The sequence below is a fragment of the Ochotona curzoniae genome, unplaced genomic scaffold (assembly GCF_017591425.1).
Source record: "Ochotona curzoniae isolate NIBS_2020 unplaced genomic scaffold, NIBS_Ocur_1.0 contig_2456, whole genome shotgun sequence".
In the NCBI taxonomy this organism is placed as follows: Eukaryota; Metazoa; Chordata; class Mammalia; order Lagomorpha; family Ochotonidae; genus Ochotona; species Ochotona curzoniae.
The window spans coordinates 783944-808019 of record NW_024465463.1 but is presented as its reverse complement, the minus strand read 5'-3'; the positions used below and the strand labels follow the sequence as shown (position 1 = coordinate 808019).

The following is a 24076-nucleotide window of genomic DNA, read 5'->3' as shown; positions in this document are numbered from 1 at the left end:
ATCTTGGCTAGTGGAGGGGAGTGTCACCCCCCTGCCCCCAGCACTCCCACCAGCCACCGAGGTTGTCACCCAGGGCACACCTGCTGTGGGGCTCACGGGGTGCTGGGTGCCCCTGAAGAGGTGGAGCTGGAGCGGGGGTGGGTGGCAGTCCCCTTGGCCAGGCGCAGAGGGGCTGGGCACCCCAGAAGGTGGAGGGCGGATTCTGAAGCCTGCAGCCCGGAGCTGGCGGGGGAGGGGCAGGGCCCTCTGCCTACCCTCACCTCCCTGCCTGTTCTCACTTCCCCTGCATCCTGCAGCCTGGTGACCGAGGGCAGGGATGCACTCTGTGAGCTCAGCCACGGGGAACCACTACTCCAGGAACAGCCTTAGGGGCCCCTTCCCCACAGAGGCCCTGCACCCCACCATGCCCGGCTTCTCCTGGGGGCTGGTTGGGGCAGCTGTGTCCAGGAAGAGAAGTCCGCAGAAGCCCAGCCTCAGCGCCCCTCCCCTCCCCTTTCTCCTCTCCCCTCCCCTTCCCTCCCGCCATCTCAAAGCAGAGGAACTCTTGGATTTCCATATTAAATTTATTTTAGATATATAAAAAAAGCCATTCGTTAACTTAAAAGAACTCACACACACACATAGTATAAACAGCTGGATAAAATTTTTGTTCATGTCCGTGCTGACACCAGAACTATTATTAAAGTGCAAGTTTTATGTCTGTCTGTCCATGGGCAACATCATAGACACACATACACGCGTAAACAAGTCGCTTGGCTGTGATCCGGCCGTTCCCACCGGGCAAAGGCCTTGGCCAGCTGCCACGGCAACGCAGGGAAACAGACAAGCTCATGCCCACCCGCTGCTGGGCGGGAGCCGCCCCTCCTAGACCCACGGCCCCAGGGCAGGGGGCGCCGGCGGGAGCGGCCAGGAGGGAAGACGCCAGTGCCTGCGGGCCCGCGAGGGGCGCCCCGGGACACCAGCACCCCGGCCCTTGCAGGCTGTGTGGCCGGCCCGGTGAGGGTGGTCGCGCTGTCCTAGCTGATGACGCAGCGCTCCTTGTCCTTGGCCTGGCCGCCGGCCTTCTCGCGGATGTACATGAGGTCGCTGTGCACGCTCGGCCTGCGCGCGAAGGGCGCCACGATGCCAAAGGCGTCGCCCGCGTCGCCGCCGCCGCCGCTGCTGCCCGCGCGCAGGAGCTTCCTGCTGCGCAGCGCCTTCTTGTGCAGCGCCTCGCAGTAAGGCATGGTCACCTTGCGGTGCAGGTCCGGGCTCATCTCGCTCGGCAGCTTGGCCATGGCGAAGAGCGCGCGGAACATCTGGTCCAGGCTGCTGTTTTTCTTGGCCGAGATCTCGAAGTAGGCGCAGCGCCGGGGGTCGTCGCCCACCAGCTGCTGGATCTCGCGCGGCTCCACCTCGCGATCCGAGTCGCGGTCGCCCTTGTTGCCGCAGATGACCAGCGGCACCTCCACGTTCTCTTTGGTCTTGTTCTTGAGACGGGACTTGGTGTCCAGAATCTGCTGCTTGAGCCTCTGCACCTCCTGGAAGGAGTCGCGGCTGTCCAGGCTGAATACCAAGATGAACACGTCTCCTGCGGGGCGGAGGGGGACGGGGTGAGGACGGCGGCCCGGCTGAGCTCCGGGCGCGCCCTTCCCCGCACCAAGGTCCCCGACAGCCCGATCCGGAATGTCTCAGTCGGATGGGGGAGTGGGGGTGACTCCCGCAGCGGCGCCAAGCTCAGCGCGTCCCTGTCCGAGGGTCCTCGCATCCCGGCCCGGGGAGGTCAGGGGTCAGGATCCGACTTGGGGGGGTGCCCGGAGAAGGACTGCGCGCGGCACCCCAGCCCCGAGGAGATTGGGACAAATCGGATTTGGTGGGTGGGGGAGAGAAGAGGGCTTTCCCGGGGCTACGCCAAACTCTACAAGCGCCAAGTTCAGACCCACGGAGGAGGTCCTGGCGCCCCGACTCACCTGTGAGGATGGAGAGGCGCCGCATGGCGGGGAACGGGTGGTTCCCCGAGGTGTCCAGGATGTCCAGCTGGTAAAGCTCGCCGCGGATGGAGTAGAACTTGCGGTGGAAGTCCTCGATGGTGGGCGTGTAGGTGTCCTCGAAGCGCCCAGTGAGGAAGCGCGACACGATGGCCGTCTTGCCCACCTTGGACGAACCCAGGATGACCATGCGGTAGCAGTTCTTGGCTGGGATGCCCAGTTCCGTGTCGCTCGGGCACATCTTGTTGATCATCGCGGCCAGCTTCATGGAGAGGGCTGGGGGGGCGCGGGCGCACAGATGGAGGAACGCAGAGGACAGCGGGGAGCGGCTAGAGAGCTCGGCTCGGGCGCGAAGCGGTTTCTCCCGCGGGGCCGAAGGCTGCGTTCAGCTCAGGAGCTTGGCGACAAGGTCCCGGGAACCAAGCGCTGTGCTGGCCCGCGCCCGCGTTTATATGCAGCCCGCGCCCGCCCGTCCCCGCCCCACGGCCGCCCCGCGCGTCACTGCCCGCTCCGCCCCGCCGCGCGCACCGGCTCGGAGAAAACAGTCCCGGGCCAGGTTCGGGCTGGGGATGCTGGACTTACGGTCCCTGGACGCCACGCACCCGTGATTCTTTTTTAGGGGGCTGGGGGAGAGCAAAGCTCCCCTTAAACCTTAACGCCGCAACACAAGCACGTGCGTACGCGTGCACTCGCTATTTTCAGACCTCAGTTTCCCCCCAAAAATCGCTGATAATCACTCCGCTAAAGCAGCAGCAGAGCGTTTGCGGGGTGTTCGCGCACATCCTGTGCTTAAGACCCCAGCCCCGCAGCGCTCCGTGCGGGAACTCGTTCACCGCAGGGCATGTTGGCGGCCTCCGCCGCAGGAGGGCAGCAGAGGGTCCCGCCGAGTCGGACGCGCGGTGGGGATCGGGGCTCAGGATCTCGGCGCTTTGGGGTACTTACTGGTCGGGGGGCGCCTGCCCACCCTCCCCCATCCCACCCTGCGCTCTCTGGCTCCCTTCCGCAGCCAGGCGCGCTAAGTGGCCTGGAGGTGTCGTCGGGCGGCTGCTGACCCCCGAGGACGTGGAGCCTGCCCTTGCCTGGGACAGAGTTGGATGGCTGGAGGTTGTCTTCATCCAGCCAGCGCCCGGGAGGCGTGGGGGGCGGGGAGGAGGGTTAAGCAGCCTGCAGTCACCCCTGGTTTGTATGCAGGGAGTTGGGGCTGCACGCATGGCATCGGAGAGGGCACACCTGTCCAGCCCTGGACAGGCCAGTGGCATGCGGGCTCCTGGACCCCATGCTTCCCTGCCCCCATCCTTTCCCATCTCCGTGTGACCCTGTGAGGCGCGGTGGAGCCCTCCGCGGGCTGCTGTGTGAACACCTGGGGGCAGCCACCGCAGGGCCAGATCCCCTCTCTAGGTCAGTGACAATGCTGGGAAATGACCAAAGGACAGCGGCAGGGACACCAGGCCCCACCTGAGGTTCCAGCCACAGCGCCTGTGCCTGCAGCATCGCCCACCCCCACGCGCGTGCGCGCGTCCAATCACAAGAGGCGGCCTTTATCGCATAAGTAACAAAGGCTCTTGTTTAAAAGACAAAAACAAAATCCAGAGCAATTCTGGATGAGCACCAAACCACAGTCCCAAGGATTACACAGGCACCGCAGCCCCTGCCCGAGCTGGGGACACAGGTCCCCCCACCGCCTGACCTACCAACCCGACTGCCCTCCCCTGCTCTGGGTGGGGGGCACACGTACCCCAGCTTCTCTCACATGCCTCAGCCAGGGTTCTGAGGGGCTCAGTGTGTTTGGGACCTGCGGGCACCGTGGCATAGTGGGTTAAGCCACCACTTCATCTCCTGCATCCCTTAGGCACTGGTCATATCCCAGCTGCTTCACTTCCCATCTAGCTCACTGTTAATGGCCTGAGAAGGCATAGAAGGACGGCTCAAGTGCCTGGGCCTCAGCACCCACACGGGAGACCAGAAAGAACCTCCTGGTTCCTGGCTTCGGGCTGGCCCAGTCCTGGCTGTGGCAGCCATCTAGGGGAGTGAACCAGCAGATGGAAAAGGCAGTAGCAATTGTTGGGGTTGGCGTTGTAACCTGGTCTAGAGGCTAGAAGGTGCTGGAAGGTGTGGGACGCTGGGAGCGAGGACAGCGCCAGGCAGGCCTTATCGGGTGGGAGTGCCCATAAGCAGGGGTGTGGCCTGGGAGCCTGTGCCTGATGACCCAGGGCGTGGCCCAGGAGCCTGCCTCTGCCAGCCCTGGTCAGCCACCATCCTACCCTCGACCCCTTCCACCGACAGGCCCCATCCTCAAGCCGGTGCACTTTCCTGCTCTGTCCCCCACCCCACAGCCATGTGGACCCCTGGAGTCAGCAGCAGGTCCTCAGGTGAGGGGGTGCTGGTGGGTGTGCTGGGGAGATGCAAACAGAGAAGCCAGGACCAAAGCCCTGGGTAGGGGCCAGTCACCTGGTACATTCTTGAAGTGCTCCGTGGGTGTGGACATGCCGCGGGGGATAGCAATGTCCCCATCCCCCTCCCCACCCGGCACAGCCGCCAGCCACAGGGGATATGCTGTGGGCCTGCCCTGTGGCCCTCTCTCACCTGCCCGAGGCCACAGCAAGGCTCGCCCAGCTGGACAGGCAGGTCATCCCAGCTGATCCCGGTCCCAGCCACAAGCCCTTCCCATGGCTCGGCACATATCCGTCTGCCTTCCAGAGGCCTCCTTCGGGTCTGAGACATGTGGATACTGGATTCTGACCAACTTGGCATTGAGCGGGGAATGGCAGGTGTCTCTGGGTGCCGCAGTCAGCGGTCCCTCACAGTGTCCCATGCATCTGAGCTCCCCTGTGATCCCCTTGACCCCGGTGGCTCCTCTCCGTCCTCTGCACAGTGGAGGGCGAGCACACTTGTCCATACACTGGCCCCACTGCGACCTGTGGCAGAGGGAGCGACGGATGAACGAGTGGACAGAGCGTGGCGCGTGTCCCTCATGGTGCAGGGGACAGCAGCCCACTGAAAGCCCGAGCATCGCCCTCTCTGACCAGGAAACTGCCCAGGGGCTCTTTGTAGAGTCTTGCCCTCCTGCCAGGGGCCCAGATCCTGGTTGTGCCCGGCCCCTCACCCCCCACTGGCCCAGGCGAGCCACCTGCACAGCCTGAGGGAAGACACAGGTGTCCCCAGCTTGCCACAGTACGGCCTCCATCTCTGCTTTGTCCTCTAAGTTGTCCACCTCAACTGATCTGTCGCAGCTGTCTCCTGCAGGGCCCCTCACTGTGACAGGTGCGCTGCCTAGGAACACTGCAAGGCCGGGGCGGAGAGGGGGGTGGATCCCAGAGCGCCTCTCCAGCTCAAGGAAGGGGAGGAGGTAGGTGGGTCAGTGGGAAGCCTGAACTGGTTGCCAAGGAAACCACACTGCCTCCCCGACCCCTCACCTGCCCGCCAATGTTTTTCACATGAAGCACAGATGGCAGGCACCAGGCCCAGTCTCTCTGAGGCCAGGAGGGATCCAGGACGGGCGGCAGGATGCCACCCCAAGTGGAGTGGCAAGCTAGGCACCTGCCCAAGCCAGAGGAGTGAGGAGGGGCAGCTGGGCATGAGACCACGACCATTGAAGGACCTGGCTGACGGCTCCTGGCCAGAAACTCCCAGGCGCCCACTACCCTGCCCTGCAGAGGGCCTCTGGCTTGAAGCCAGGGCTTGGACACAAACGCAGAGTGACACTTGGGCCTGGGGACAGCTACGGGAGGCTGGCCCCGGGACACTGTCCTGTGCTGTCCTCAGCCAGGTAGTGGAGCCTAGGAGTCATAAGTTGAGGAGGTGGGCCTGGCATGGGTGTGGAGCCCTTCCTAGAGAACGCAGGTGCCCACAGGGCCTTCAGGGTCCACAAAAGAGATGCACAGGGCAAAGCTAGCCAAGGCAGCAGCTCTGCTGTGATCATCTTCCCAAATCCTCCCAGGGGAGCATGGAGACGTGGGGTGTGGCCCAGAACGGAATGAGGGCGGTGGGGAGCTAGGGGCCATGGGATCCTACGCTGTGATCCCCTGTGCCCTGCCCGGCACCAGCCCCCCAGACCCCTCCAAGCAACAAGCATGAGTCCCATGGTGGTCCTTTATATCCACGGGGCAGTCCTGGAAGACTGCATAGTCTTGGAAGACGCATGGCCCTGGCGTCTCCTCCACTGACCGCAAGGGGAATCTCGTGGGGGCACGGCGAGGGGAGATGGCCAGACATTGGGGCCTGCTGGGGTCAAAGGGGCTTTATTGGTGTGTGCGGTTACGGCCCGGGCTGAGGCCACGCGACAGCGGGCCCAGGGCCCCCAAGGCAGCAAGTTCCCAAGGCTCGGGGAGGGCTCCGCTGGCTGCTGCTCCCCCACGCGGGGTCTGCTCATCTCCGTTTGTGGGACCTGGCAGTCTTTTGCCGGTAGATCTCTGCAGTGAATGGCCTGTGGGAGGGGCCGGGCATGGCAGGCCATGGTCAGCAGGCCCTGGGGGGGTGGGTGCCCAGCCCCTCCCCTCCAATAGGACCCTCTCCCCCCACCCCCACTCCTACCCCCACAGGTGAGAGCCATCAGGGAAGGGGGCAGAGGCTGAGGGTGGGTGCCCACCCCAAGCTCCTGCTGTGCACCTGTGACTAGGCAGCCCACATCCCACCCAGCACGCCGGCCCCTACTCACTCCTCATAGTAGACGGCCACCACGTAGACGAGGGCCACCACAGCCGTCAACACCAGGCCAGTGGGGCTGGCTTGCCTGAGGAGACAGGTGCGCACACATCAGGGTGCCCTGCCCCCCCAACACTCTCTGGGCTTCACCAAATAAGCGACACTGGCCCCGTCTCCCCTTCCCCGGCCCGGCTGTCTACCCGGCAAGCAGGATGTGTGCCATCCTGGCCACGGGATTCCCCAGCCCAGAGGCAGGAGGGTCTAAGCCATGTGGGGACACGAGTGGCCTCTTGGAACAGCCCCAGTGACCAAGTCTTGGAAGAAGAGAAGTGGGGAGAGGGGCATCAGGAACCCCCACCCCCATCTGCCCTCCCCACCCCTAGGGGGAGGTGTCTGTTCTCTCTCCTGTGCTCAGGGGCAGAGTGCCCAAGTTCAGGACTGGGCCTGCTGCTGTCCCACGGGCTGCCAGGAGGGAGCCTGCAGGGACCCTGGACCCTGCCAATGCCCCCCACCTGTCAGTCTGTTCATTTGGGAGCTCAGCCCAGTTCTGGGGGTTGGCAGCGCCTCTGCAGGGGGCGGAGCTCCCCCTCACTGCCACAGGGAGATGCTGCCGTGGAGTGGCCAGCCCCAGAGGTGCCATGGGACCTGACAGCCACGCCCCTCCCACACCACACCACACCCCTGCTCACAAGCCCAGATGCAGCGACACTGAGCCCCAAGTGGGGAGCACCCCGTGGCTCAGGCACCTGCAGCTCCCCACGAGTGGGAGCTAGATGGGCCCGGGGTAGGCCTGGCAGCCACGAGGGACAGTCCACAGGCCGAGCTCCAAGGACTGCACACACACAAACCCCAGCTGCTCCAACTCCTGCAGCTCAGAGGGCAGGGGGTGGCAGTCAGGGGGCGGCAGCTGGCTCCTGACACGCCGCCACGTAAGAGCAAAGTGTGGGGGCTGGCGCCAGATGTCACACTTTAATTCTTCACCTGCAGCACCCACATCTCACATGGGTGCTGGTTTGAGTCCTGCCCCACTTCTGATCCGGCTCCCTATGAATGTGCTTGAAAAGCGGTGAAGATGACTCGAGTGCCCGGGGCCCGTGCCCACGTGGGAGACCCACACGGGGTTCCGGCTTCAGTCTGGTCCAGGTGTGGCCATCTGGGGAGTGAACCAGCGCATGGAAGATCTCTCTCCCTCTCTCTGTAATTCTTTCAAATAAATAAAGCAGCCTCGAGAACAAGGACCTTAGTGCCTCCTCTGCCCACAGGACGGGGGGCAGGAGCAGTCCCGGGGAGAGCACCCCCTCTGGAAGGGTCTGTGCTGTGGAGCTGGGTCCACCTGAAGGGCTTCTGGAAGCCAACGGGGCACAGGGAGGTTTGGGGGTTCACTTGGGCAGCCTGCATGCCCTCTCCACCAGGCAGCCCTCGGGGAGAGGCTGGCGGGAGGGAGTGTGGGGGGCTTCGGCATTTATAAATGATGAAAAAAAAAAAAATCAGCAGAGGATCCAGTGCTGGGGGTGGGCAGGGAAGGGCGATCACACTGCAGGTGGTCCCTGGTGGGCTGGCTGGGCTCAGAGGATGGGGGCTTCCGAGACAGGGCCAGCTCCCGGCCCAGCCCGGCACTCACATGAGGGCCCAGCCCAGGTAGTTGGCCGTGCTTCCCCAGTACATGGGGTTGTCCAGGATGTTGAAAGGGAATGTGGTCACTCTTGCTTCCTTGAGGATCCCGAAGTAATCACCTGTGGAAGAGTGGGTGGTACAGGGGTCACTCAGGGGCGGGGCCAGGCCTCCTCCAGCCACCCCCGGGCCCTTGGCACATGCTGGTCCCTCTCTTGGATCGTAGCTGATCCCTGTTCTGTGTGTCCTGTCCCTTCCCCCTCCGCGCCCCCTCTGGCCCCCGCCCCCATAACCTCTCCCCTGGGGCTGTGTGCCTCACACCTCCACCACCCCAGGAGGGCAGAAAGGGCCACCCAGTCTCCCCATTCCCTCCCCACTCTCCAGGTGCTTCTTAAGGGATAGATGGCGGTCACCCCCAAGCCGTGGTGTGGAGGAGGATGAAGCTGTGAAAGCCACCAGGCCCTGTGCCCAGAAGCCCCTCCTGTGGAGGGACAATGCACCTCCCTCCACTCCCCGCTCCCCAACTGGCAGAAACTAGGACAGCCACAGGCTGGGGGGCAGCCGGCACCTGGGGCGCCGGCTGTTGTCTGGGGACAATGAATGCAGGGCTTGGGGCTGCCTAGGGGCTGCTGGGAAGCAGGAAGTGGGGCAGTGGAGCCAGGAGGTGGGTGGCCTGGAAATCCACCGGAGGCTGACTCACAGCAATGGGGCAAGGCAGGGGGTTTCTAGGCCAAGGCTGCGCGGGGAGGGTCTGCTGCCTCCCTCTGATGGCCTCTGCACTTCTGGGACCCTGGGCAGAGGTGAGGATGCAGGGATCCCCTTCTCCCCCAGGGGACCAACAGCCCTGCCCTAGGAAACTGCCCTTGCCCCGCCACAGCCCTGCCTGCAAGCCCCAAGTGCCACGAAGGGTCATTGCATCTTGGTCTTGGCAGGGAGCAGGAAGAACGCAGTGGAAATGGCCAAGGGGATGGAGGCTCTGCCACTGCACCCCTGTGCACCTGCGCTTTGCTGTGCAATGGGGTGCACAGGCCGAGTGATTACCTCGGAGCAGGGGATGATGGTGGCCCAGGGCCAGGGGGAGCTGCCTCCACTCCAGGAGGCGGGGTCAGATGTCAGCTCCCAGCTCCTGGTTGACCCACAGCTGAGCCAAGCCCCCCAGTGCTCACCTAGGAAGGTCCCAGTGAAGCCCAGAGCGAGGAAGCTGGAGACCACAAACAGGATGCCCATGGCCAGCAGCGCGAGGCCCAGGTGCTGGACCAGGGCAGTGTCCAGGCTGTCCATCTTGGGCTGCTGCAGCATTGCCTCTGTGAAGCTGCGGAGAGAGGTGGGGCAGGCAGTGGTGTCACCATGGAGGGGCTGTCCCACCACCCCCTCCTCCCAGCTAGCCTTTAACCCCTGTGGCTGCAGGTGGGACCTGGGACCACCCAGGGAACCCTATGCTGTCCTAGGAGGGTGACTTTTTGGTTTTCCATCTACCCATTCATCCAGCCACCCCCACCCATCCACCAGCCAATCTATTCATCTATCACCCCCACCCATCCATCGTCCTGTCCACCCACATCATGTACCCATCCATTCATGCATGGGAAAAACCCATCTTCCTTTCTCTTTATCCATCAACATACACTCCATTGAGTCCATCTCCACCTGTTCGGGCATCCATCCATCTATTCATCTACCCATCCCCACCCATCCATCCATCCATCCATCCATCCCCACCCATCCATCCATCCCCGCCATCCATCCATCCATCCATCCATCCATCCCCACCATCCATCCATCCCCGCCATCCATCCATCCATCCCCACCCATCCATCCATCCATCCCCACCATCCATCCATCCATCCATCCCCACCATCCATCCATCCATCCATCCATCCATCCCTGCCATCCATCCATCCATCCACCCATCCATCCATCCATCCATCCCCGCCATCCACCCATCCATCCATCCATCCCCGCCATCCACCCATCCATCCATCCATCCCCGCCATCCACCCATCCATCCATCCATCCCCGCCATCCACCCATCCATCCATCCATCCATCCCCATCATCCATCCATCCATCCATCCATCCATCCATCCATCCATCCCCACCATCCATCCATCCATCCATCCCCGCCATCCACCCATCCATCCATCCATCCCCACCATCCATCCATCCCTGCCATCCATCCAGCCAGCCAGCCAACCCCTCCCTCCTTCTCTCTTCATCGTCCATGCATCCATTCATTCGTCACAAAGCCTAGCTGCCTGCAGGGATTTCCAGGCAGTGAGGTCAGCAGGCCCGTTTGCTCAGCCCTTCGCTATGTTCAGACTCTGACACTGTTCTCAGCTCTGACCTGTGATGAGACATTCTGCTTGGTTGGGGGCGGGGATCAGGGTGCTGGTCCTTCCCTGCCATGTGCCCTGTACTTAGCATGGGCAGCAAGGGACAGAGAGAGCAGCACTCCCCCGACCCCCTTCTGCTTCCCTCATCAGAGAGAGTGGAGGGGAGGCATACCCTGGACAAGCAGCCGACAGGCCGCAGTACATGGAGGCCGGCCTGAGGTGACCTGCCATGGTGTCTCCATGTGTGTCAGGACAAACCCAGCCCCGGGCACGCTGCCCACACCCCCAGCTCTCTACCCAGCCCTGCTCTCCTGCTTGTCAGCTCTGGGTCACCTTGTAGCTGCAGCCAAGCTGCCAGGATTGGCTCAAGGCCACAGCTGCCCTGGAACTAGTGTGTGACGTGAGGAGGCCCACCCTGCCCCCCACCTTCAGCCTGTAGGGCTGGCTGCTGTGGCCCGAGAGAGAGAGAGAGAGAGAGAGAGAGAGAGAGAGAGAGAGAGACGGATGGTGGGGTGGGAGAGGTACAGACGGAGGGCTCGGGGACGGGGCTCACCTTCCGGCTGTTGGCTCTGGGAGCCCAGCTGTTGCCTTGCTGTTTGTGTGCACACAACAGGCCCTGGGGCTTGTGGACAGTGGGAAGGACAGACACGCAGGGTGACCAGAGCAGGAGGAAGTGCGGGGTGTACAGGACAGGTGTATGCACCCACACACGCACACACACGAAGGGGTACTCCAGCTGAGACTCTGGGGAGACCATCAGGCATGACCAAGGCCAAGGACACAGACCCTGGGGCATCAATCGTGGAGGCCCAGCCTGCTTCCGGGCCCAGCAGGAAAAGCATGATGGCCAGTGGTGGCAGCAGTGGCTGCTGAACCCCGAGCGTGGACCGGCCTGAGGCCAGGCCCGCGGAGGCCCACAGCGGCTATGTGGCTGCCGCAGAATCAACCTGCGTAGCCCTCGATCCAGCCCCGCCAGCATCAATCAAGCTGTGGTGGAGGCTGAGGGCAGAGACCTAGCCGGTCACAGCCACATTCTCTTGCTCTGTGATCAGAACATCAGGGTTATGGGAATTAAGGCCCAATTAGGTGACGGCGGTGTTCCGGCTCCTGCATCAGAGCCGGGAAAGCACAGCCCCTTCTGCCCAGGAGATGGACGAGGGCAGGCGGCCTCGGGCTCTATTTATAAAGCTTGGGATCGAGCTTCCGGGCACTGGCAGGCCTCTGTGGGGTGCAAGTGGGGAGGAAGGCATTGTAGCCCTGAAGACCCCAACCCACAGCTCCCAGACCAACGGCCCAACCCTGACCAGCACCATGTTCCTGACTCCCTAAGGTCAGGGCGTTACCCCTCACCAGGCCACCCCCTTCCCCAGTTGGTGGGCCTTGCTGACCTCCCTGCCCCTCCTTGCAGCCCTTTCTTCCTGCGGGACGCAGCTGCTGCCAAGGCTCCTTAGAAAGAACGTGAACACACACAGCCCCTCTGCACCTCAGCGGGGCGAGGTATGGGGTCGGCGGAGGCGCCTGGAAGGCCTCCGCATCCCAGCTGGCCCCCCTTGTGGCCCTGTGTCTAGCCTAATCCTTTTGAGTTTGCTTTTATGGACCTCACCCACAGCTTCTGACCCAGGCAGGAGATGGGAGAACTCAAAGGAGTTCAGGGACCCACACCCCTGTCCCACAACCACACTTCCGATCTGATGCCAAATCTCAAGTTCAGTGTTCACAGTGCTGCCCGAGTGCATCTCAGCCTCGGGGAGCCTGGGAGGGGACCCATCCCCCCTCCAGCCTTCGGAGACAAGCTCACAGCCCAGTGATGGGGACCAGGAACAGGGTCACAGGTTAGCCTCCTCTGCTGAGAGCCTGCCAGCTCCACCTCAGGCTGTGACTGGGGCTGCTACACATTCACAGCTTTAAAGACCACAAACGTGGCCAAGGAGCGAGAGGGACCTGCACTTGCCCCACAGTGCCAAGCTGATGGGAAACAGGGACAGGCAGACCCGGCTGCCCAGAGCCCCCCGCCCCATCTCCTCACAGAGGGCATGGGTTGTGGGAAGAGTCCGACAGGGGAGCTACGCAAGCCCCTGCTGCCGCCTTCCCCATTCCCACTGTAGCCACAGCACACAGCTCTGCCCTGACCAGCTGCCCGCCACCGTGGTCTGGATCACACCTGGCCCTGACCAGCTGCCCGCCCACTGTGGTCTGGATCACACCCGGCCCTGACCAGCTTCCCGACACCGTGGTCTGGATCACACCTGGCCCTGACCAGCTGCCCGCCCACCGTGGTCTGGATCACACCTGGCACTGACCAGCTGCCCGCCCACCGTGGTCTGGGTCACACCTGGCCTCCAACTGCCCAGCCCAGCTGGTGGAGTGACCCCTGGTGACTGGGACCCTCACACTGTCCCGCGGCCCGACATCCCTTGGGCTCAGCTCCCACTGGGTTCCGGCCCCCTGGGAGGGCAGGGGCAGTAGCCAAGTCCAGGGGGTGCTGGCAGAGGGTCTGGGTGGTTGCTGGCAGGGAAAGGAAGAGGGAAATTTTCAAGGTGGGTCACCAGGAACCCACGGATGTCACTGCCTCCTGCACCTCTAAAACACAGGCTTGGCATCGTGTGTATGTGGTCTCCCAGAACCTGCAGGCAGCACATGGCTGCCACGTGGTTGCAGCTGGGAGATTCTGTCCCCTGTGCCCTCTGCGAGGTCACTGGGACTCCTGGGGAAGGGGGCGCGGGGTGGCTATAGAGGTCTCTGATGGCCTGTGCTGACACAGCCCCTCCACAGCCCACATGACCCCAGGGCACCTGCGGCGGGTGGCCGGGCACACTTACCAGTGGGAGCGCAGCAGGTTCAGCAGCAGGATAGCAGCACCCAGGGCATAGCAGGCCAGGTAGGGGGACCCAAAGGCCTTGCTCAGCCTGTGCGTTTTCTGTTCCCATCTTGCAACCTAAACATCCAGAAGAGAGAGCGGCACGTGAGCTACTGTCTGGGGCCGCCCGCAGTCACGCCCATACCCTCAGATCTTCTGCCCATCCTGGGGCCAGGACCCAGATCTGCACGCCCACTGCCTTTGCCCGTTTGGACTAGGGCCAGCTGCGAGGGAGGAGTCGACCCAACATGAGTGCAAACCCACCAAACAGCCAAAAGGCACGGAGTGAGGCAACGAGCGAGTGTGGAGGGTTTGCACCGGAGACGCACAGACCCGGGCTCCACCCCTCCTGCCCTCGACCCCCACCTGGCACCCACTCACCACAGGGGCACCTCTGGCATCCAAGCAAACCACCCCCCAACCTGGGACCTGCCGGGGTGATCCCATTTAAGCCCCAGAACCCATCTGTTCTCCTAACTCCTGGCACGTGGGAGAGGACAGAGCCACGGCAAGTGTTGCCAGCCTTGAAGCTGTCCCCAAGCTGCCCTGCACAGCCGGCTCTGCTGCGCTTGGCCCGGCCCTGCACAGGGATGCACAGAGGCAGGGAGGGGGTGGGGAGGATGGCCGGAAGCAGGTACGCACACACAAGCAAATGTGCAACGTGTTCCTAGGCACCCGCGGCCACTGTGGTCCTTCCTGGTGCCTGGGCATCTTCACTTCTCACCCACAGATGCCCACGTACACCACAGGGCTGACCCTCAGGGTAGAGTCAGCATGGCGCCCAACTGCAGGCAACACTGCGTGCTCTGAGCAGGTGAGGCCGCGCTGTGGAGGGGTCACCTGGAATGCCCCCTCTGACACGGACCCTGCAGCTCCGGGACACCCTGGGGGGGCACAGGGAGGTGGTGAGTCAAGTCAGGCAGGAAGTTCCACTTCCAGGGTGAGCTCAGCAGTGACTCAGGTTGCTGGCCTGCGCACGCAGCCGTCATTCCCAGCAGTCCACTGGGAAAGCGGTTATCAGCTCCATGGTCCAGGCCCCGCCCTGCCCCCTGCTGAGGCTGGCAGGGGGGGTGGGTCGCAGGGGACCATGCAGGGGAGGTCCCAGGTGCCAGGAAGTCCACCTCTTTAGGCCACTGGGTGTTTCTTAACAAAAAGCTCTCTGGAGATAAAACTGCAAGTGGTTTTCACTTGTGCTGCCATGATCTGTTCCAGAACATTCCCCTAACCCTGCCCCCTCCCAGCCCAATGCCTTATTTCACCTTGTGCAGCCAGCAGCCCCTGGGGGCTGCCTCTAGGGATCCGCCCCTTCTACATCGGCTAGGTGTGGCCTCCAGCTGCCACTGTGCACCCAGCCCCCTCAGCTGCAGTGGGCAGAAACCTGGGCTGTTCCCCGCCGCTACAGACCCCAGAACTGCTGGCAGCCCCGTCCTGTGCACTTGCCTGTGTCCCCTGTGGGAGTGGACCTGCTGCCCGGCTCATTTACCGCCTGGGCAGCCCTCAGCCAACACTTGCTTGCTTGCACTAGAGCTGGCCCTGGGGCAGGTGGGTCTCCATCTGGCCCAGGAGGCCGGGCACCAGGCCACGCACGCAGCCACCATCTGTGCGCCTTCTGTGTGTCGTGAGGCGGGGCCTCGGGCAGGTCTCACACTTGAACCTGGTGTCTTTCTTTCACTGCCGAGGTGAACAAGAGCCCACCGCCCCTCTGCATGAGCTGCATGGCCTCTGATACATAGCAGTTTTATGTTGGGGCATGGCACCCATAGAAACTGCTATCTACAGCGTTGGCATCCCATCAGGGACACCAGTTCAAGTCCAGGCAGTTCCACTTCTGATCCAGCTCCCTGCTGATGCACTCGAGAAAGCAGCGAAGGATGGTCCAAGTGCTTGGGCTCCTGCACCCACGCTGAAGACCCTGATGTGGAGCTCCTGGTTCCTGGTTTTGGCCTAACCAAACTGGCTGTTGCAGCCATTGGGGGCACGAACCAGTGGAGGGTTCCAGCAGTCTGTCCCTCTGGAACGCTGACTTTTAGAATAAACACATATTAGGGCCTGGCACAGTGGCCTAGTGGCTAAAGTCCTCGCCTTGAATGCGCCAGGATCCCATATGGGTGCCGGTTCTAATCCCCAGCAGCTCCACTTCCCATCCAGCTCCCTGCCTGTGGCCTGGGAGGGCAGTCGAGGACGGCCCAAAGCCTTGGGACCCTGCACCTGCGTGGGAGACCTGGAGGAAGTTCCTGGCTCCTGACACCGGGATTGGCACAGCACCGGCCGTTGCGCTCACTTGGCCAGTGAATCATCGGAGGGAAGATTATCCTCTCTGTCTCCCCCTCTCTGTATACCCGACTTTGTAATAAAAATGAATAAATCTAAAACAAACAATAACATAAAATAAATACATATTTTTAAAAATTCAACTTTACTCAAGCAGCCTCTTTCAGATCCTCTGGCACGTGCCCAGCCCCACAGCACCTGCCAGCCGTGCAGACTGGCACCAGGCCACAGCATTACCTAGTGAGGCCGCTGAAGAAAAGAATCAGCAGCCGAAGGGCTGGGTCGCGGGCAACAAGAGGAGCCTTCCCAACCACCTCATCACCCACTGGGAGAGCCTGGCAGGCAGCACATGGCCGGTGTCCCCCTGGACCCAGGCAGGTCCCACGGGTGAGGCGTCCCCCTGGACCCAGACACCCTTGCCAGTCCTTGTGCTCTCGCCTGGCACTTTCTGGGGTTCTATTCTTTTCCTTTTTTGGAGGGGGATAAAATTCCTTTTGAAAGATGGAAATGACAGAGGAGACACAACAGGGATTCACCTGCTGGTTCTCTCCCCCAATTCTGTATCAGCCAGGGCTGGGGCAGTCCACAGGCAGGAGCCAGCAGGTCTGTCCAGGTCCCCCAGGTGGGGGCAGGCCCCAAGCACTTGGGCCATCCTCTGCTGCTTCCCCAGGCATATTAGCAGGGAGCTGGAAAGGAAGCAGAGCAGCCGGGACTCGAACCGGTGCCCATGGATGCTCGTGTTGGAGATGGCAGCTTAATGGACTATGTCACCACTACCCACCCCCTTTTTCTGTTTCACAGCTCTAAATTCATGGCTTGCCGAGGGATAGCATCCTTGGGCTCAGACACGGATCTCAGATGGGAGCCCAGGATGGTCTGGTCAAGCAGCAATTGATCCAACAACAAAATGTGTTTTCACATCGTGGCATGAAGTGCAGTGGGCCTGTCCCACTCCACCCCGACCCTTCCTGGTCTCGGGCAGCTGAAGGTGTTGCAGGATGCACATCCCCAGTAGGCTGGGCAGCTTCCCCTGCTGTGCCAGGCTTGGCTCCCTGGGACCACGGGGAGTTCTGTGGGTGACTCATGACTTGGCTCAGATCTGGACATCAATGTGCATGGCCTGTGTGACCCCAGGCCACTGCCTCTGCTGGAGCCGGTGCAGGGTGCTGGTAGACCTGCCGGTGCTGGAGCCAGTGGACCTGCAGGGCAGGACAGCCCCAGGAGCACTGGTCCCTGTGCCCAAAGGTCCCGGACAGAAGCAGGAAGGGCAGGAGCTGCTGGGCATTCTGTCATGGCCCACCAGCACTGGCAGCCCTGTGCCCAGGGTGACAGCTGAGCAAGGACACACCCTCTGATCACCTCACAGACCATAAAGACTTCCAGCCACCTTCACATCCAGCCAGCCATCTACCTGTACCCTCAGCTGTCCACTAGCCATGCAGCATCTGATGGATACCCCTGCCCCTTAAACCTTGCTACCTCACTGACCAGGGCTCTCTGCCTCATGGCTGAATTCTTTCTGGCAAGGGGAACCACCCTACCCCTCTCATGTCCTCTAACACATCCACCCCTCACCCCTCGCCTCTCCATCCACTGTGTATTCGGCCGTTATCCATCTACCCACCAGTCTGCCCATGTGCTCACTGATCCATTTGTGGCCGCTGTGCCAGGGTGCTGCAGGAAGCATGTGTGAACTGCTGTCCACAGGGAGAGTTCAGGCTGCCGGCCACACAGGCTGCACAGTGGCCAGGTCCACTGTCCCCAGGGAGGGCTCAGGCTGCTGTCCACACAGGCTGTGCAGCAGCCAGGCCCCACGCCCTCTGGCCAACTGTGGAGCCGCCACTGGTGGGCTTCTACAAGCCTCAGGTTCCCAGCCTGGCACCTGGGACAAGCCTCAGGTTCCCAGCCTGGCACCCGGGGCCACATACTGGACGGCGAGCACCACTGCGTGGAGGTGCAGTGCTAAGGCCCCATGCAACGAGCAAGGCCCCTGGGAGCTGCGGGTGTGGGTGAGGCCGTTGCCCTCTGCACAGGCCGGGCTCCTGCTGCCCCCCTTGGGCAATGCAGCTGCTCTGGCAGCATGTACCCCTGGCCTGCCCCTGCCCACTGCCTGACCCCAGAGACTGTCCTGGACGAGGCTGGGGACTGGCACCTGTGCGCTGCTCTCAACTCGGTGAATGAATGATGGAATGAATTAGTGCCAATCAAGGCCTCCTCTGCTCCCCTCGCCCCCACCACGAGACAAAGGTGGGACCTGTCCAGAAGCAGTGGGGGAGCTGCCCTCTCAGCACATAGCAGGGGGTGGGGGATGTGGACTGGCTGGGTGAGCTCTCACCCTCGCCCACATGCACCCAGCTTCTCCACATGCCCAAGCCCTCACTGGCCTCTCTCCTTACTCCCCTAGTCTGCAGTGGGGTGGCCTCCCCCTGCTCAGAGTTTTGAGCCTGCAGCAGTCCCCTCCGGAACGAGGGGCCCAGTAACTGTTCACCGTGTGTTCTTGACCCCATGGCTCCAGGCACACTGCTCAACCTGCCATGGCTTCCCTCCTGATGGTTCCAGCAGCTTCCCCTGCACTCAAGCATCCCATCCCTGCCCCGTGCAGTGGCCTCCCATGGCTCTTGGCTACCTGTGGGAGAGAGAGTCCCCAAGCCACATTTGGGATGCCAAGGCCAGGTAGCACCAGAGACTGTTCTAGATGGAACTGCGCACGATTCGACTTCACATTGGGTGGTTGGGAGAGGTCCCCTCTCTCTGCCAGCTCTGCATCCTGGCCTCTGACCTGCCATGGCTACACAGGGCAGAGCCCAAGGACCGAGCCCCAGTGAGCAGCTCCGAGCCAGCTCTGGGTTCCAGTTCCAGCCCCAGTACTCCCAGTTCCAGCCCCAGTACTCCCCGTCCCAGCCTACCCCAATGGGACCCAAGGCAGAGGCCATGGGCAAGGGCCCTGTCACTTGTAGGCATGGGGGTGCAGGCCTGCCCCAGAGCACAATACAGAGGAAGCAGGAAGAAGAGCTCCAGGATGCCCCACGCAATAAAAAGCCAAGAGCAGGAGAGGGTGTGCCCACCCACCTGTCGCCTGGAGGTGGGTGTGGGGGGGCGGGGACGGCCACATACCCATTCACTCCTACTTTCTGTTGTTTGTTCAAACAACTTCCTTTTATTGCTCACACATGGAAAGTTCCCAGCATTCTGTTGTTGTTGTTTGTATGTTTGTATTTGCAAGACAGAGAGCAAGCCCCTCCACTGGTGCCCGTGCCCAAATGCCCATGAGATCTGGCACATCGGATTCTGAAAATCCACTTAAAAGGTGAAACGGCTACCCTGCCATTCCTGATGTACACACTGTATTCTCCAGGGGAGTCAGATGGCAAAGCTCTTTGTAGAATCCTCCCAAGTGTGGGGGCAGGAGGCAAGCCGCAAGGCTGTGTGGTGCAACGGCTGATGGAGTCAGGGAGCCAGAGCACGGCTGGCAGAGAGCTGGACAATGGGAGGGCCAGGGCGGCCTCACCAAAAACACAGATCAATCCTCCGGTCACTGAGCGGAGGGGCCTCCGGCTGTGATGCAACAGGAAGTGTGGGACTGACTGGTCAGGACGCCACTGACATTTTTGTAGGCCAAATGGTCACATCTTGTGCAATTTCACTTACTGGGGGTGCTTAGGGGCAATCAAAGAAAAATGGAAAGACCAGCTTGTTTTGGTGTGAAAATATTGTATCCAATGAGGGGAGCTCAAAAAGTTCATATAGATGCGCTATCAAGGCCAGCGTGGGAGCATACAGGCTAATCCTCCACCTGCCATGGCCAGTACCTCAGGGTGCCCTGGTTCGAGTCCTGGCTGCTCCACTCTCCCGCCTAGCTTCTTCCTTGTGGCCTGGGAAGACACTGGAGGAGGCCCCCAAGGCTTGGGCCTCTGCATCCATGTGGGAGACCCGGAGGAGGCTCCTGGCTTCAGACCAGCCCAACTCTGAACATTGTGGCCACTTGGGGGCATGAACCAACAGAGAGAGGAGGATCTCTCTCTTTACGTCTCCTTCTCTCTGTAACTCAGCCTTCCAAATCAAACACACATCTGAAAAAGAAAATGCATTATTATCTTCTAAGAAGCTGGCACCGGCACAGCTGTATCTCGCAGTTCCTGTGTCTGAAGAACTTTCTCAAGTGCACCTGCGTCTCAGCGGAAAGGACGGCACATTCCATGGAGTGCTCTCATCCAGGATGCCTCGCCAGCGTCAGTGTACAGGACACAGACAGACAGAGAGGACCAGAGTCACCCGGTCCAGATGACTGCACCGCGCAGAGCGGCCCCGTTTCTGCACTGAATGGACGTCACGGAGAAGGAAAGGAGAACCGTTACCCAAACGCCAACGGGGGCGGGCTTTGCGTATGTCTAGGCGCAGACACAACTGCTTAAAAAAAAAAAAAAAAGGACATTCTTGGAGACCACCAGGGGCAAGTGAACGCAGGCTGAAACTGGGAGGAGAAAGACATCCACGGTTGGAAAGGAGCAACACATGCAGAGACGGCAGACTCCAGCCTCTGGCCACGAAGGCACCGGGGCACCGATTTCACCCTATATCCTACTGACGACCACATTAAATGCCTAAACATCCCCGAAAGCCTAAATACCCCAATGAAAAGGCAGAGGTTGTCAGGCTGGGAACAAAACAGGCCTTAAATCCCCGCTGTCTGTAAGAACCATATTTTACTTACAAAGTCACCAAAGGGTTGAAGGTATGCTGCAAGACACGCCAGAGGTCTGGCGTTGTAGCACAGTGAGCAGAGCTGCTGCCTGGGAAGCCGGCATCCCAGTGGACACCGTGATTCCAGCCCCAGCTGCTCCACTTCTGATCCAGTTCCCCGTGGAGGTGCCAGGGAAGGCAGTGCGGAGATGGCCCTGGTGCTTGAGCCCCAAACCCCCACGTGGGAGACCTGGAAGGAGCTCCTGCCTTCCAACCGGCCCTGCTCTGGCCACTGTGGCCATTTGAGGGGTAAACCGGCAGATAGCTGATCTCTCACTCACTCTGTAAGCATCATAAGTCGGTATTTTTAAGATTTATTTATGGACGGATGCTGTGGCATAGCAAGCTAAGCTTCTGCCTGCAGCGCCAGTATCCCATATTGGCGTTGGTTCATGTCCCAGCTGCTCCGCTTCCCATCCAGCTCCCTACCTGTGGCCTGGAAAAACAGTGGAGGCTGGCCCACAGCTCTGGGACCTTGCATCCATGTGGGAGACCCAGAGGGGGCTCCTGGCTCCTGGCTTCATTCAGGTCAGCTTAGCTCCGGCCACTGTGGCCACTTGGGGAGTGAACCAGCATAGGGAAATGCTCTCTCCTTCTCTCTCTGTCACTCTTTCAAATAAAAATAAACAAATCTTATTAAAGAAAGAAGTTTATATGAAACAAACTTAGGAAGTTTATGAAAATGCATACTGTAAAAAAGAAAAGGCAGAGATTTCCAAATGATTTTTTTTGCATAAAAATAACCTTGTGTTTTAATTCCATTTTCCTGTAAATTTTTCAACACAGCCCTGAGGCCAAGCAGGAAGATGAGGTAACTGCCTCACCGAAAGCTTAGGCGGAGATTTAAGGAAGGGCCCTTACAGTATGCTGGCTTAGCCTCGCACTTCTAGGCTTTTGCTTTTATTTCAGAATAAACAAGACCCACCTGCACAAAGCTTCTGGAAAGACAACCTAGGAGTTGTCTTAGCCAAACACAGTTCCTGGGTCAATATTGACATGGACTTCAGCCTGCCCCACCAAACAAGCGGTCAAGTGGCTATCTAGATAGGCCGGGCCTCGCCAAGCAGCTGGGGCTGGGCTCTCTGACTAAGCAGCAGCAGTACCACCTCCATCACCTCCATCACCACCATCACCTCCATCACTTCCATTACCACCACCATCACCTCCATTACCACCAGCAGCACCACTACCATTACCATCTTCACTACCACCATCATCACCACCATCATCACCATCCTCACCACCATCATCACCATCCTCACTGCCACCACCATCACCACCACTACCACCACCATCATCACCACCACCATCACCTCCATCACCACCATCACCTCCATCACCACCATCATCATCCTCATCACTATCATCACGCTAGATAAGACATCTAAAATCTATGTGAGAGATCTTCCATCCTTCCTCAAATGTCCACTACAGCCAGGGCTGGGCCAAGCCAGAGCAGGAGCTGAATGTAGGTCTCCCATGTGAACAGCAGGAACTGAGCCACCGGGGCCACCCCTGCTGCCTCCTGGGGTCTGCGTTAGAAGGAAGCTGGAGTTGGGGGTGGAGCTGGGCCTGAAGCCCAGGCACGCTGAGGTGGGAGGTGGCCATCTTAGCTGGCGTCTTAACTATCCGGCCAGACAACAGGTCCAGATGTACTACTGGGGCAGAAACCGCAGAGTACGACTGGGGCCTGTTTCCACAGATGCACAGGCCCGTGGTCACAGCCAAAGCACGACAGAGCACACACCCAGAGAGCCACTACCCGGGGCCTGTGCCAGCCCCACCCTCCTGTCCTCCCATGTGTCACCTGAGGGGGCCTCACAGTGAGCTGAGGCCTCCTCCACCGGGTAGCCCCCTCTGCGACGTGTCCAGGGCCTCTGCAGTTGGGCGAGACCCGAGTCAAGTGAGAGGCCTGCTGGGGTAGGGCGTGGGGGGCTGCGGGGCCTGCGCAGTGCGGCTCAGTGTTTCTTCCTACCGGAAGCTTTTGCGCTACAGGAAGAGCAGAGCCACAGCAGGCTGATGTCCTGCCCTCGTGGACCAGGCCGGGGGCTTCTCCAAGGAGGGACTCAGTCGGCTGGAGTCAGGGAGCACTGTCTAACCACCAGGGCCAGGTCGGCTCCTAGGACAGCAGGCTCCCTGCCACCGCCCACCCCCCCATCCAGTATCGCTGGCTGAGGGAGCAGTGGTCAAGGCAGGCTCCAACTTTGCCCTGAATCCAAGACCCCTAAGGGGCAATTATCATTATGTCTGCTCTACTGACCAGGATTCTGAGCTGCCCGGGAACTCTCACAAACCCACACACACAAACACACAACCCCTGGGACGGGGAGGGACTGGGCCAGGCAGCGTTGCCAACATCTAAGCCACTTGTCCTGGCCTGGCGCTGCCTCCAAAGAGGGGGTCGTTCAAGGCCGGCAAAGGCCCTGAGCCAGAAGGCACAGCTAATCTTGTTTCTGTTAGAGCAAACCCTGTGCTGTGGAAAGTGGCCCTCTCATCGCTATCTCTTTTGCATTTAATCCGAAACCCAGGGCAGGCGGGGTCTGCGGGCCTGGGATGGCCTGTGCCTGCTCGGGGCTGGCGGGGTCTGAGGGCCTGGGGTGGCCTGTGCCTGCTAAGGCAGCCCCGAGGAACAATCAGCTCACGAGGCCTCCCAGGATTCGCTCTGGGCTGCACCTCTGCCACCTGTGCCATCTCTATGCCGCTGGGAGGGAGGCGGGGAAGAACATGGAGAAAGGGCAGCCGGTGCTTTGAAGGGATGGCCTTGCCACAGGAGGAAAGGCAGCACAAGGCTCTGTCCCTTCCAGTAATGACAGCAACAGCGGCCAGTGCTGACACGGCCTCTCGGGTTCCCAGGGCTGTTCCACACCCCAAGTCCACTCCATGCCCTGCTGGGCTCTGGCCAGGTGTGGGGTCGACAATGCGAGCCTCATCTCACAGACGGACGTGCAGGTTCAGAGTGTATGCACGTGACCATAACTGGCGTGCAGGGCCTGGGGGACAGCAGGGACCAGTCCACAGGATGACAGGCGAGGGTCCGAATCCTGGAATAACACCTGCTCCAGGGCACAGCCTGAGCTGGAAGGGCATGGGGTTCGGCCCCTCCCCTCCAGCTGTGCAGGTTCAGCCCTGCCCCTCCCCAGTTGTGCGGATTCAGCCCCGCCCTTCCAGCTGTGCAGGTTCAGTCCTGCCCCTCCAGCTGTGCAGGCTCAGTCCTGCCCCTCCAGCTGTGCAGGCTCAGCCCTGCACCTCCCCAGCTGTGTGGCTTCAGCCCCTCCCTTTTAGCTGTGTGGCTTCAGCCCTGTCCCTCCAGCTGTGTGGCTTCAGCCCTGCCCCTCCAGCTGTGTGGCTTCAGTCCTGCCCCCTCCCCAGCTGTGTGGCTTCAGCCCCTCCCTTCCAGCTGTGTGGCTTCAGCCCCGCCCCTCCCCAACTATGTGGCTTCAGCCAACCTCTCTCCAGCTGTGTGGCTTCAGCCCCGCCCCTCCCCAACTATGTGGCTTCAGCCAACCTCTCTCCAGCTGCTCTCCCTCATCACCAAAACCAGGAGGCAGTCCAAAACACTGAACCCCAGGCTGCCAAGCCAGCATGTGCGTTTTTATCTTGATGCCCAGGGACCCTGGCCAGCCCTGGTCAGTCCCTTGGCCACACATGGACCATCCC

At 61.2% G+C, this 24076-nt stretch overlaps 2 protein-coding genes across 2 annotated transcripts in view; both read right to left on the bottom strand.

Moving 5' to 3' along the window:
* Positions 1 to 1014: 1014 nt before the first annotated feature.
* On the bottom strand, positions 1015 to 2325 carry RASD1 (ras related dexamethasone induced 1). Its single transcript, XM_040974548.1, has 2 exons — positions 1950 to 2325; positions 1015 to 1570 (listed from the first exon to the last, which is right to left on the bottom strand). Exons 1-2 carry the CDS (start codon positions 2233 to 2235, stop codon positions 1017 to 1019), a joined length of 840 nt encoding a protein of 279 aa, XP_040830482.1. The 5' UTR covers positions 2236 to 2325; the 3' UTR covers positions 1015 to 1016.
* A 3864-nt stretch (positions 2326 to 6189) lies between these two features.
* PEMT (phosphatidylethanolamine N-methyltransferase) overlaps positions 6190 to 24076 on the bottom strand; it is a 44022-nt gene continuing 26135 nt past the window's right edge. Inside the window, exons 3-7 of the mRNA XM_040974547.1 lie at positions 13371 to 13486; positions 9386 to 9531; positions 8230 to 8341; positions 6622 to 6696; positions 6190 to 6390 (exon numbers count right to left, since the gene is read on the bottom strand). Of these exons, the coding sequence (XP_040830481.1) occupies positions 6333 to 6390; positions 6622 to 6696; positions 8230 to 8341; positions 9386 to 9531; positions 13371 to 13486 (507 nt within the window). The 3' untranslated portion in view covers positions 6190 to 6332. The remainder of the gene's footprint in view (positions 6391 to 6621; positions 6697 to 8229; positions 8342 to 9385; positions 9532 to 13370; positions 13487 to 24076) is intronic.